Below are 12,507 nucleotides of genomic sequence, written 5' to 3' on the forward strand. Positions count from 1 at the left end.
TAACTCAACAAATACATGACTAGGACGTCTGTTATATTTTAGTTTTGAATTGTAACTTTCAGAGAATTTTATAGGCAGAAAAAGCTGAATACCCCTTTCTCTTTGTTATTAATTTTTAGCGGCGTCTCAGACATCTTCGGAATATTGCTGCCCGGAACATTGTTAATAGAAATGGTCATCAACTCCTTGACACCTACTTCACACTTCACTTGTGTAGTACTGAAAAGATATATAAAGGTAAGGGACTCACACATCTCATTTTCTTTTTTAAATTTCATTCTTTTTAATCATTTTGATAAAATGATTCTCTGTTATTGCCTTTTGGAAAACTAAATTGTATTTCACTAGCAGTTGTGTATATTAAAGAAACATGGCTATTGGATTGTTCTTTCACATAGTTGAGCCTTACATGGATAAGTTTGTCATTCCTTTATGAATGTAAGCAATTAATACATTTATTCTAGTACATATATTGTATATAGAAAATATGAATCTAGTATCCTGTACTGATTTTGTCTTTCTTTAAAATGTAATTGATTTCTTGGGCCTCCCCTGCTAGAGCAGTGATTGAGCACTGGGTTGCGAGGCTGCCCGCAGCCTCTGCAGCGCCAGTTCGATCCCCGGCCACCGGCGAGGATCCCATAAAAAAAATAAATGAATAAATAAAATGTAATTGATTTCTTTAATATTATGGTAAAATTGGAACCTACTTTATATTTCTTCAGATGTGTAATTACAAAGGGCCATATTTAGAAGAAAGTCATGGTTTCTTTTAATCAGTTTTGCAAATTATACTGCAAATTATTCCATAAGTTAGTGTTTAAAGAATTAACCAAATATTTAATTTAAAATCACAGATACATACTGAGTAGATGTGTGTATATCTGTGTGTGTGAATGATGTAATTAGTTGTCCTATGAAGGGTGGTATAAGAGAGGATATGTGGATTAGTATAAGACAGGAACAGTGGGCTGGACTTCCTGGACTTCCAGCAGTTGTTTAACAACTATTTTCCAAAAATTTCAATTCCAGTATTTGCTCTTAAAAAATTCAATCAATAAGCAGATAGAAATCCCCCCTCCCCATGTAAATGTAAAGGTAGTATTAAAATAATTTTAATGGTGAAAAAAGGAATCTAAATACTATCATTTTTATGTAATTTTATTTCATTTTTATTTTTCATTCTGACCATTTCATATTTTTAAAACAAGTATATTAATCTAAATGAATAATGCTTGCTATTATAACAGATGACACAATTCTCAGTGACCTACCATAATACATTTCTTATACTTAACCCCAATAAGGGTGTTATTTATAAGGTACTATCTTGTGTTGAGTCAGGTATCCAGACTCCTTCTATTTTGGGATCTGCTCTCCTCAACACATGGCGTCTGGATGGCAAGAGAAGATTATTTGAGGGAGAGTTTTTTAATGGAAATAGCCCGCATCAATTCTGCTATATCCTACTGGCCATAAATCAGTCACATTGCTCTTTTTTAAGATGAAAAGGAGACTGGGAAATGTCTTTTTATGTGTCCAGAAGGAAAGTGACTCATTCTATTGGTTACTATTTGGCTCAAGGGTATAAATATTTTTGAAGATCTTAATACATTTGATCTACCGTTCAACTAGTTGGTTTTATCGCTAGCAATATAAGCCCAGAGGATTTTAAATTTTTGATAGGTTTCTATATAATTAGTTCTTTATTAAAAATGCCTGTGCCCTTATTCGAGCATTTCTTGTGATAATAGGAATTAACGTAGTACTTAGCGTATTTTATGTTTTCGTAAATGATAGCAATTATTATTAAAATTGTATTGTCAACAATCCTAATGCAGCTTCTAAAAAGACAGTAGTCAAAAAAAGACACCGATGACCATAATGCAAATATTTGTTTAGAGACGTGATGAAACCAAAGTGACTTTTTATCTTTATTTTTGTCTTTTACACTTGATCTTAGCCAGAAGATCAAGAAGTGATATTTAATTTTGTCTTCTAAATCAGATTACAGCTTGAATTTAGAAGCTGTCATAGACTCAAAAAAGTTCTCCCAAAAGTGATCATGAACACAGTTAGGGAATAGCTGGTGAACAGACCACAGGGAAGTCTAGTGTCTGGTTATGGTGCTGAATCGCTCACGATCTGGCAAGCCCCTTGGCTAGGACATTTAGTCTCTCTTGTGGGCTTTAGTTAATTTATCTCTGAAATGAAAAGTTTGAGGATTTCCGAGACTCTGTCTTGTTCTAAAACGTCAGGGTTGAATGAAGTCTCTTCATGGCCTTCTTCTTAGGGTACATGTTGCACTCTAATAAATACTGTAGGAGGAGCCAGGAAGCTCTTTCCTTGGTAAACCTAACACTGCCTTATCTTCTTGGATTTGGGAAGACAGACTCATATATCCATTTCATGAGTATTATGTGGCCCTTGGTGTAGAATCATCATGCTAGAAGACCAGTTCTTTCTCAACGCTAGCTGTATCACCTGTCATGATGTGACTGTTATCCTTCAGGACATATCTCCTGCAACAAGTTTTCTCTGGTAAATCACCCTGACCTTTTTGCTGTTTCTTGAAAACATCAAGTTTACTTAAATTTAAAGGCCTCTGCACTGACTGTACTTTGGCCCTAGGCACTAGTTGCTCCACATATCCTCATGACAACTGCTTCCACCTTTTATTAGATCTCCATTCTGAATGTTTGCTCAGAGAAACTCTCCTTGATCACTTACTAACCCTTTTATACTATTAAAGCCTTACTTTTCACTTGTCTCCCATATGCACTCCATGCTGATGACTACTGTTATTCTTCTTTATACTTTCCTTAACTTCTTTATGCAAATACAAGTAAAAAATAGTACCAAACTATATATATTTTTGTGACTTGCATTTTTCACTTGATGTTAGATGTTTTCCCATATTGTTCATAGAGACCTTCCCTGACTTTTCTTCTGTGTAGTTTGTATCGAGTAGCTATACCATAATTTATTTAACTGGCTCCTATTGGTAGGCAGGTAGGCTATTCTAGTCTTTTGCTATACACACAGCACCACATTGAACAACTTTATAAGTACGTTATTTTGCATGAGTGTTAGTATAGTTATAGTTATAGGGTATAATCTAAGAAATGGAAGTGTGAAGAAAGTATGTACTTGTAATTTTGGTACATATTGCAAAATTATCTCATTTACAGCCCCACTTGCTATGGATGAGTGCTTTTCCCCCTACAGTCTGGCCAACATACTGTGTAATCAAGCTTCTGATTTTTTGCCAATCTGATAGGGGGAAAATGTTTCAAAGTATAGTTTAAATTAGTTTTTCTTGTAATATGAAGGAAGTTGAGGAACTACAGGAGCATTTGTTGAATGAAAGGAATGTTACATAATAGCCAAAAGATGCCATAGGAACAGTTCTCTCTAATCTCTCCTTTGTTTCTTTAGGTCTTAGCATGAATAGAAAATAGGACTTGAATGATATCTTCTTGAAAATATACTTTCCAATAGTTTTGTTCAAATTGAATTAATAAAAATGAATAGAACTGTTCTAATAAAAATTATAGTTTGTAAAGTATTTTTAATTATTTCATTTGAGCATCACGGCAGCCCAGGTGTCATTTTCAATTGAAAGATAAAGAAACTATGACTCAAAAAGATTCATTTACTTGTCTATGGTCAAGGTTATACATACTAGATTGGGGACTGGAGCAGATGGAACTATTTTTTTGCTTTAAAATCTCCAGAATTCACTAATCTATTCTGCGCCATGCTGCTAATTTTATTGAAAATATTTTAGGTATAACAAAATAATAGTATACGGAAGGATAAAGAAAAATACCGGATGTTTTCATTTATAGGTGGAATGTAGGGAAATCAGATAGAGGGTCAGGAAAAAGATAAAACTTGCAGGCAAACCATAGATCTGATGAGGAAGGAGGAGGAAGAAGAGGGGTCAAAAGAAGGAAGGGAAGAGCACAAAGGACTGTGGAGATGGATCAGGGGTGCTGTGATGGTGGGAGAACTATGGGGACTACACCTAAGGGGAGAAATTAAGTACTGTACATCAATGAACAAAGATGTAAGAAAATAAAAAATAAACAAAAATTAAAAAATCGTGTAGGCTCATGTTTATTACCATGTTGGAAATTACCTCACATTTGTTCCCCCCACACCCAAGTCATATGATTTCTTTGTTTACTTCTCTCTGTTTAATTAGGAAATTCATTTTGAAGGTCTAATGGAGAAGGCAAATTGCTTAGTTTATTTTTTCATAGACTCTGTCAGCAGTGTTTGGGAAGAAATAATGATACTCTTCATCTTCTTTGCGCTCAGAATATGTTTTTTGGGAACTGTTTAATTTAGATACGTTGCAGCTTTAGCTGAGTAATTTTCTCTCAAAAGAAATATTCTCTTTGTTTCTTGTCATTGGTTTATTTGCTACATACTTAAACAATACAAAATGTACTAATTATAAAATGAAACTGCCTTGTAATAAAAAATACTTTTCTTAGCCCCTTTAGTCTTTTTTCCCCTAAAAATATACATGGTACTTATAAATTAATATAAGTATATATCTCCACATACATAGAGGCTTACATTTATATAGTCAATTCATGTTGGAGTAATTGGTTAACTATTAGGGAGAAAAATAAAAAAAATTATTCTTAAGATTACTTTGGATGTTTTCATAATGGGATTGTAAGTTGGAATAATGGCTTTTCGAGAACAGTTTGGCAAAATTTATCAAATTCAAACTGTTCTTTTGTCTTGGCAATTTTTTACTTCTAAAAGTTTATACTACAGATTCAAGTGCCTTGAATATAAAACTTTAAAAGATTGTTCATCAGAAGGTTCTTTTTTAAAAACAATTAGAATCATCCCTTTTCTTATTTAAAATAATTGTTTAAAATAGAAACATTAGAAAACTGCCAACGAAAAAAGAAAAGTTTGCAACCTAATCCTAAAATACATGTTTTAACAGAATGAAGAATATTTGGATCCTGTTGTAAATTCTTAGAGCCTGTTTTCTCTCTCTCTCCATGAAATCTTGATCTTTTTTGTTTGTGAAATGAAAGCAAGCATAGAGTAATATAGATGGTATATGTCAAGAAGTGCTTTAGCCAAAAGTACTTGCCCATCAGAGTTTGATGTTTAATCTACTTCTTTTACTGTATGATGATACCCAAGCTTCAGTTATTGGTGGACCACTTTGACAAACTTCACTGTATTTGAGTTTCATACTTAATATATTTTTAAATGCATCATTATTCTTAAACTTACATTTAAATATAATCTGTGGGGCCTCCCCAGTGGCGCAGCAGTTGAGTGCTGGGTTGCGAAGCTGCCTGCAGCCTCTGCAGCGCCGGTTCGATCCCCGGCTGCCGGCGAGGGTCCCACATGGCACGCAGACCTCTCCTGCCGCCCACTACTCCCCTCAGCAGTGTGTTTCGTCACTCTGCCTGTTCTGTGCCCGCTCTGGCTCTGGTGAATTCTCTCACCCTCCCGCGCTTCTGACTGTACCCAGTGCTTGTATAAATAAATAAACAAATCTTTAAAAATAAATAAATAAATATAATCTGTGAAATTAATGGTTCTATAAAAAGAATTTGTTGAGTGTCTATATTTTGCCAGGAATGGTTTTAAATGCTGAGCAATTCTACAAAATAAATGTTCTTATGGAGCTTACAGTTAGGAGTTGGAGATAAGTGAGATACATTTCAATAATTAGAAATAATTAAAATCACCTCAAGGACCAATAGTATGTATATGACATGTGGGAAAAACACTGTGCTATAGTAACATAAGCCTACAAGGCTCCTTGTCTACTGTGCAGTGACATCATGGAGGTATCTTCGGCAGGATCAGCAGCAGGAATGTTGGAGGGTTGTTGAAAATGCCAGTTTGAACCTCTGACACATTTCTCTGTTTTGATTGTGTCTTTAGTTTTTGTAACATTTACTGGTATACAGGAAGATTTGTGGAGTCATGAATTTATAATGCTTACAGGGGACCATCGATGATTAGTCTCTCTAATTTTCTAGTGAAGAAGGTGAGCCCAGAGCAGTTAACGACAGAATGTTAAGGATAGGTGGAACTAGAATGTAGGTTTCCTGCTTGCTGGATCGCTATTCATCCCTACAGTACTAAACAATGCGTAATCATTAGAGATGTTTGAGAAAAACAGAGCATATAGAATTAGTTGTAGAGTGTGGTGGTAGGTGAGGGAGAAGAGAGTTTTTATAGTTTCCAGTTAGAATCTGGGTAAAAGGAAGACAGTAAGGTAAAAATCACTATTTTCAATTTTAACTGTTTTTGACTTTTCTTTACTAATGTTTTCCCCTTTAAAATGTTTTTAAAAATCTTTATTTCTATTTAATTTTTTATAGATAAGGATAAAGAAAAAAATAGATTCCTTTAAAATGTTTTAAATGTCTTCATGGAACATATGATTGAAACATTTACAGGGTTAAGAGTTAATAAGCTTATTTTCTTCCATATCACTTATTATTTTTTCTTCTTTTTCAGAATTTTATAGAAGTGAAGTTATTAAGAATTCCTTGGTAAGTTTGCTTTTTGACAGGTACATATGACTAAACTTATCACTACTGTTTTAGAACATGCTGAGACATAAAGTTCGTTGAAGTTCTAGTATTACGATGCTTCAACAGCTAAACCTTCTGCTCAGTTATTGCACAAATCTTCATTTATTTGTTCACGCTGAATCTCTAGTGCTTAGAACATGCCTGGCCCTTAGTAGGTGCTTCGTAAATATTTGCTGAATGAATTGATCATTTTTCTGTTAAAAACCTTAGAATTTTTCCAACTCAAATTCTCTAACTTCTGTTTTCTATATAATCTTTTGACTGACTTACCAAACATTGTGATAAGTGATATCTTGTTTTAGATGTAGTTCTGAAGAATTTTATGTCAATCACCATTGTATAGCATTTTTCCACTTCATTTTTGGTGATGGCAAGACTCAGTGAAGTTGAAAATGTCCTACTTTTGATAATGTCTACACCAGATATTGGTATAAGTGGCTCAATTTATTGGGCAATGTTGATAAAAAGGAGCGCTTTATATTAATGCATCTTTTTAATGGCCCAGGATCATACTGTATTTGGTCACTGTCCACTTTTTCAGCCTTATCTCCTAAGACTTTTTCTCACTTTTTGTGTTCTAGACACACTTAATTTTTTTAGTGTTTCAGACATGCCTTGCTTGTCTTGTCCCTTTTGCCTAGAACATTTGCTTCCGAGCTTTTCACTTGACTGAAGAAATTTTTGAAGTCTTAGTTAATGTCACTGCAGCTAGGCCTACTGTGACTGTTTCATCTGAAGTTACTCCCTTTTTCCCAGTCATGTTTCTTCACATCATACTGTTTTATTTTCTTTAGAGCATTCATCATCTTTTTATTGAAAACTCTTGTTCAATTTGTTTATTATCTGCCTCCCTCCTACTGAGAGCAAGCACCTTGCTAGTCTTTTTCACCACTGAGACTAAAGTAGTACAGCTATTCAGAGAATATTTGTTAGATGAATAATCAATATCAGTGATGTGTTGTATTTTACAGAGTCCCTTTACATGTTATTCCATTTTTATCCTTAGAACAACTTGTAAGGTAGATGGGATAGATCCACAGAGGCCCAGCAACCTCTGCAAAGTCCCAGAAATGCAGGACCAGAACTCCAGTCCAAACCTTCTGTCTTCAGATGTCTACTATTCTTTCCTCTTCATCAAGCTGTCTTCTAAATGTCTCTAAAATATTACGTTAGATTTGGATTCTACACCAGATAGTTTCCTTGAAATCATCTCTGAGGAGCGCCAGTTAAGCTCTTGTTCAGTATACATTAAATGATACATGATAAATAACTAGCACCATGCCTGACATACAGTAACTGCTGAGTAAATACTGGTTTCTCTACCTCTCTTTCCTCAGGTGGGAATAAATGTAGTGTACAGACAGGGTAGGCAGAGGGCCAGGGGAGGGGGATGTTCAGGGAGTAGATAAATTACAGAATGTTGCCTTGATTTATTCCTACCCCCTTTTCCATAGTAAAATATTTAATTGGTTTTACAGTATCTCATTCCTTTCCCCCTGGATTTGTGTCATGTGGACCCGAGGCTGTAGGGGTACTTTAGTGTATTATTCTACCTCCTTAGTGTTATAACTGATATTCGCTTGTCTTTCAGAACCTTATTTCTAAGCATCATCTCATATCTCTGAATGGTAACTCTTGTCTTCAACTTCTGTTGGCTCCTATCTTCAGTTGCTTCTGAACTGTCTATGAGGTTGTGACATCTTCATTCCCGGTATACTTAGGCTTAATAATGTTTTATAAGAATACTGTAGAATGGATTCCAGATAAGAGAGAGGATAAAAAGACTTCCAGTGTCCTTTCAATTTTAAGTTTGTGCTGTATTTTTTCCCTGAGTATACCACTTAAAAATACTCACTTGCACTGTAATTGTCCATGAACACTTCACCTCCCTAGTAAATAAAAAGCTCCTAGATGCCTGATTATCTTTATGTCCCGTATAACTTTTCTGTTGGGTAGTTGTTTGGTAAATGTTGATTCTTTGATTGTTTCTTTTGGGGGATGTTCTTTGAGATTATAATATTTTTGACAAGGGTTTTTAAAAATTTCATTTATAGCTTACTGTAGGTTTGATACCTTTTAGTCTGTTTCTTTAATGGACATTGGGCACCATAGGAATCAACTACACTTAGAATATTCTGGAGACATCACATTGATACCTTCCTTCTTGTTTCTACAGAAACACAGATCTAATGAAATTTGTTGGTTTCTTCCCTTCTTAGGACTTTGAAGTTGTTAAACTATTAAGCTATTAACTCTGAATAGAGTTAGTGGTTTAAATGCTTTTATTTCTACTAATTAATAGAAATAACTTAGCAGGTGCTCAGCAAATGTTTCTTAGTGAATGCATTCTTCCATAAATATATTCATTGACTGATATCCAAGTTATATCCTCAACCCCTAAACCACCCTCAGTTAGCTGTTAAAGGATTAAACACAACAATCCTTTGTTTCTAGCTAAAACTCTGAGTAAATTTTAACTCTGGTCAACTTAAGTTGGACTCCGGTGAACCTGTGAATATTCTTTTAACTCTATTCTGAACTTGGTTCCCAGAGCTGAACTATCTGGTTTTACTACTCTGATGTGAAAGGAAATATGGAAAAATGAACACAAAATTAAAAAGCTGTTTTCTCAAAGCCTAGATAAACTGTTATATGTGCTTATACTATACCACTTTCTAACTCCTAGATACTTTAGATCAGTGTCAAACAATGTTCTGCAAAGATGATAGTGTTCTGTACACTGTCCAGTAAAATTGTCACTAGCCACATTTCACAAGCTACTGAGCAAGTGAAATGTAGTTAAGTCCTACTGAGGAACTGACATTTTCATTTTTACTTAATTTTAATTTAAATAGCCATAACTGGCTATTGGATATTCAATTGGAAAGCATAGTACTAGATCATTCTGAGAAACTTTCTACTATCAGTAACATTAGAAATTTCCCTTTCTGTGTGCTTTAAAAAAAAAAACTTTGTACTTATACCATTAATACCTTTCTAAGTCAATATAATAGCTGTTTGTATGGTTGTCTTAGCTCCTTTAATACATAAGATAAACCTTATAAAGTCAGGACTGTGTGCTTCATCTGTATAACCTTCATAGGCCTTGCATTGTGCTTGTATTGGCTTGTGCTTGACAAACAAGCAAGGGAAAAAATGTATATATATCTATATCTACATATCATACCATACTTATAACCTAATCCAAGCTGTCATTTGTAAGACTCACCATTATTTTATGTTCACCAACAAAAAATAAATGCTTCTCATTAGACAGAAACACGGGGCCTTGGCAATAGTCCTGTATGAGTTGTAATTCAATCTTTCTGTTGCTTTGAAATTTCTTTCACTCATTCTAAGGTATTTATTTTGGCATCTTTCCTTCCTTCAGGTGCATTACTTGACTTGTGATAGGAATCCACTGTATGTATTTTAACAATAAAATGTAAACCAACTTCCTCAATTTGTGGGAACTTTTTATGTCTTGTACAAAAATGGCTGAAGGTGTTTCTGCATTGAAAAATATTTGCTTCTCTGATATCAAATTCATATCTCCTTGCTATTTGCCTTTCTGCCTATGCTAAAACTTAATACATTTTATTGACATTTAACATATATATATAGAAGAGTTGATAATCTTAAGTATATAACTTTTGTGAATTGTCTCAAAATGAATACATGTAACCAGCATCCATATCAAGAAATGGAATATTTTTAATGCCTAAAAGTCTGCCCCTTCACTATTTTTCTCCTGACTTAACACCATTAAATTGATTTTGCCTGTTTCTGGGCTTTATAGAAATGAAATTATACAAGTGTACATTCTTTTGAGTCTCAACTTTATATTGTAAGACTCATTCATATTGTGGGTGTACTTGTCATTTGTTCACTCCATAGTATTCCATTGTGTGAATATACCAGAATTTATCCATTCTTCTCTTGGTGGGTATTTGGTTCGCTGCTAGTTTTGAGCTAATTATGAATAATGCTGCTGTGAACATACCTGTATATATCTTTGGTTAAACAAATGTGTGCATTTCTGTTGGGTGTATATGTAGGCTTGAACTTGCTGGGAATATGCATATGGTCTACTTTAGTATATATTACCAAACAGTTTTCCAAAATTACTCTTTCATTTACACACTTACCAGCAGTTTATGAGAATTCTGGTTATTCCACATTGTTTGATAATTTAAAAAATCCTGTGAATTTAAATTTTTGATAGATATTATATACAGAAATTTTTTTGGTTACAATCTAAATCAAGAGATATTTTAAAGGGCACTGAAACTCAGTACATGCAGTGCCCACAGTATGCCTAACTTAATAGGATTGATTAAGAACAGCTGTTTTTAGGGTTGTGCTTGTAGCCAGTTGTACCTGATGACTGCCACCTGGTGGTCAAAGATTGTAGGACCTTACTGGTTTTAACATTTCTAAAATCAGAATTCATCTCACAATGTGAAGAAAAGTACATGTTAGAATTAAAGATAAATTGGAATATGTTAGATGATAATAAATATAAAGGAGTTAAATAAAACAGACTAAGGGATGGGTCGTTGCTTTTTTTTCTTTTTCCCAAAGATTTATTTATTTATGCATGCAAGAGCTGGGCGTAGGCCAGAGGTGCAGGGGTAGGAGGTGAGGGGTGAGAGGATTCACCAGAGACACAGTGAGAAGCAGAACAGGCAGATTGACAGAAATACATTGCTCTCAACGAGACGGGAGAGGTCTGCTGTGCCATGTGAGTTGGCTCCCTGGCTGGGGATTGAACTTGTGCTTCAGTGGCTGCCAATAACTTCATAGTGCTGAGACTTAACCCCTTGTGCCACCAGGGAGGCTCCAGGGTTGTCTTTTTTTTTTGTTTGTTTTTAAGTGGTGATGACATAGATGAAATAATTTGAGCAGAATCCTGAAAGAGTTGGGAACTGGCTATGTATCTATTTATGTGAGGGATGACTGTTCCAGGCTAAGAAACAGGAAATTACAAACCAGGAGTGTACATGAGTTTTCAAGTAAGGCTGAGAAGTTAGTATGGATGGGGGCCTCCCCAGGGGCACAGGGGTTAAAGTCTCAGCACTATAAAGCTATCACCAGCCACTGTGACATAGAGTTTGATCCCCAGCTGGGGAGGTAGCCCACATGGCGCAGCAGACCTCTCTTGTCTTGCCTACTGCTCCCCTCAGCAGTGTATTTCAGTGGATTAGCCTGTTCTGCTCCACACTCTCTCTGGTGAATCCTCTCACCCACTCCCCCATTCCTCCGCATTTCTGGTCTACACCCCAGTTCTTGTGTACATAAATAAATAAATCTTTAAAAAAAATTAGATATTCTTACAAAAAGGGGTTTTATTTTTGTTAGAAAATTAAAAATCTCATGGTGGGAATAAGAACAGCAACAGGTGGTTTGAATGAAAATTTTCTGTCTATTTGTGTTTCTTTAATGAATAAACAGATATCAATTATTAAATACTCACCTGTGATTCAGGTGGTATGTTGAATGTATTATATACATTGCTCCTCATTCTGATAACAATGCCACAAGATAAGAAATATGCCTGTTTTTGTTTTTATTTTTTAGTTAAGGAAACAGGTTCAGATAGGCTGAGGGATTTGCTGCAGATTGCAAAGTTAGTGTGATGGGTAAAGCTGATGTTTGAAAGTCTGGCTCTTGTGCAGCGTTTTCTGATTCTCTTACATCAAACTTCCTTCAACTGATTAAATGTCTGCTAAGGTCTGGTACAGATGAGTGAGTTAGAGTTGAACAAACAAACTTCTAGAGCATGTGTTTTCAGGGAAAGCATGTGACATAATTATCATAACTATAAACTATAAACTTCAGTTGGAAGTTTAACTGAAGGAACTGTTTTGAAATATTTGGGGAAAAGCTGACTGAACAGTGTAAGTACTTT

General features: G+C 34.8%; 1 protein-coding gene across 1 annotated transcript in view; it reads left to right on the top strand.

Annotated features, from left to right (window-relative positions):
* The window catches only part of UVRAG (UV radiation resistance associated), a 263,463-nt gene that overhangs the window by 34,157 nt on the left and 216,799 nt on the right, over positions 1-12,507 (top strand). Inside the window, 2 exon segments of the mRNA XM_037522986.2 lie at positions 120-237; positions 6,520-6,554. Of these exon segments, the coding sequence (XP_037378883.1) occupies positions 120-237; positions 6,520-6,554 (153 nt within the window).

Source organism: Talpa occidentalis, unplaced genomic scaffold (assembly GCF_014898055.3).
Source record: "Talpa occidentalis isolate TD23 unplaced genomic scaffold, MPIMG_talOcc4v2.1 talOcc4.3, whole genome shotgun sequence".
In the NCBI taxonomy this organism is placed as follows: Eukaryota; Metazoa; Chordata; class Mammalia; order Eulipotyphla; family Talpidae; genus Talpa; species Talpa occidentalis.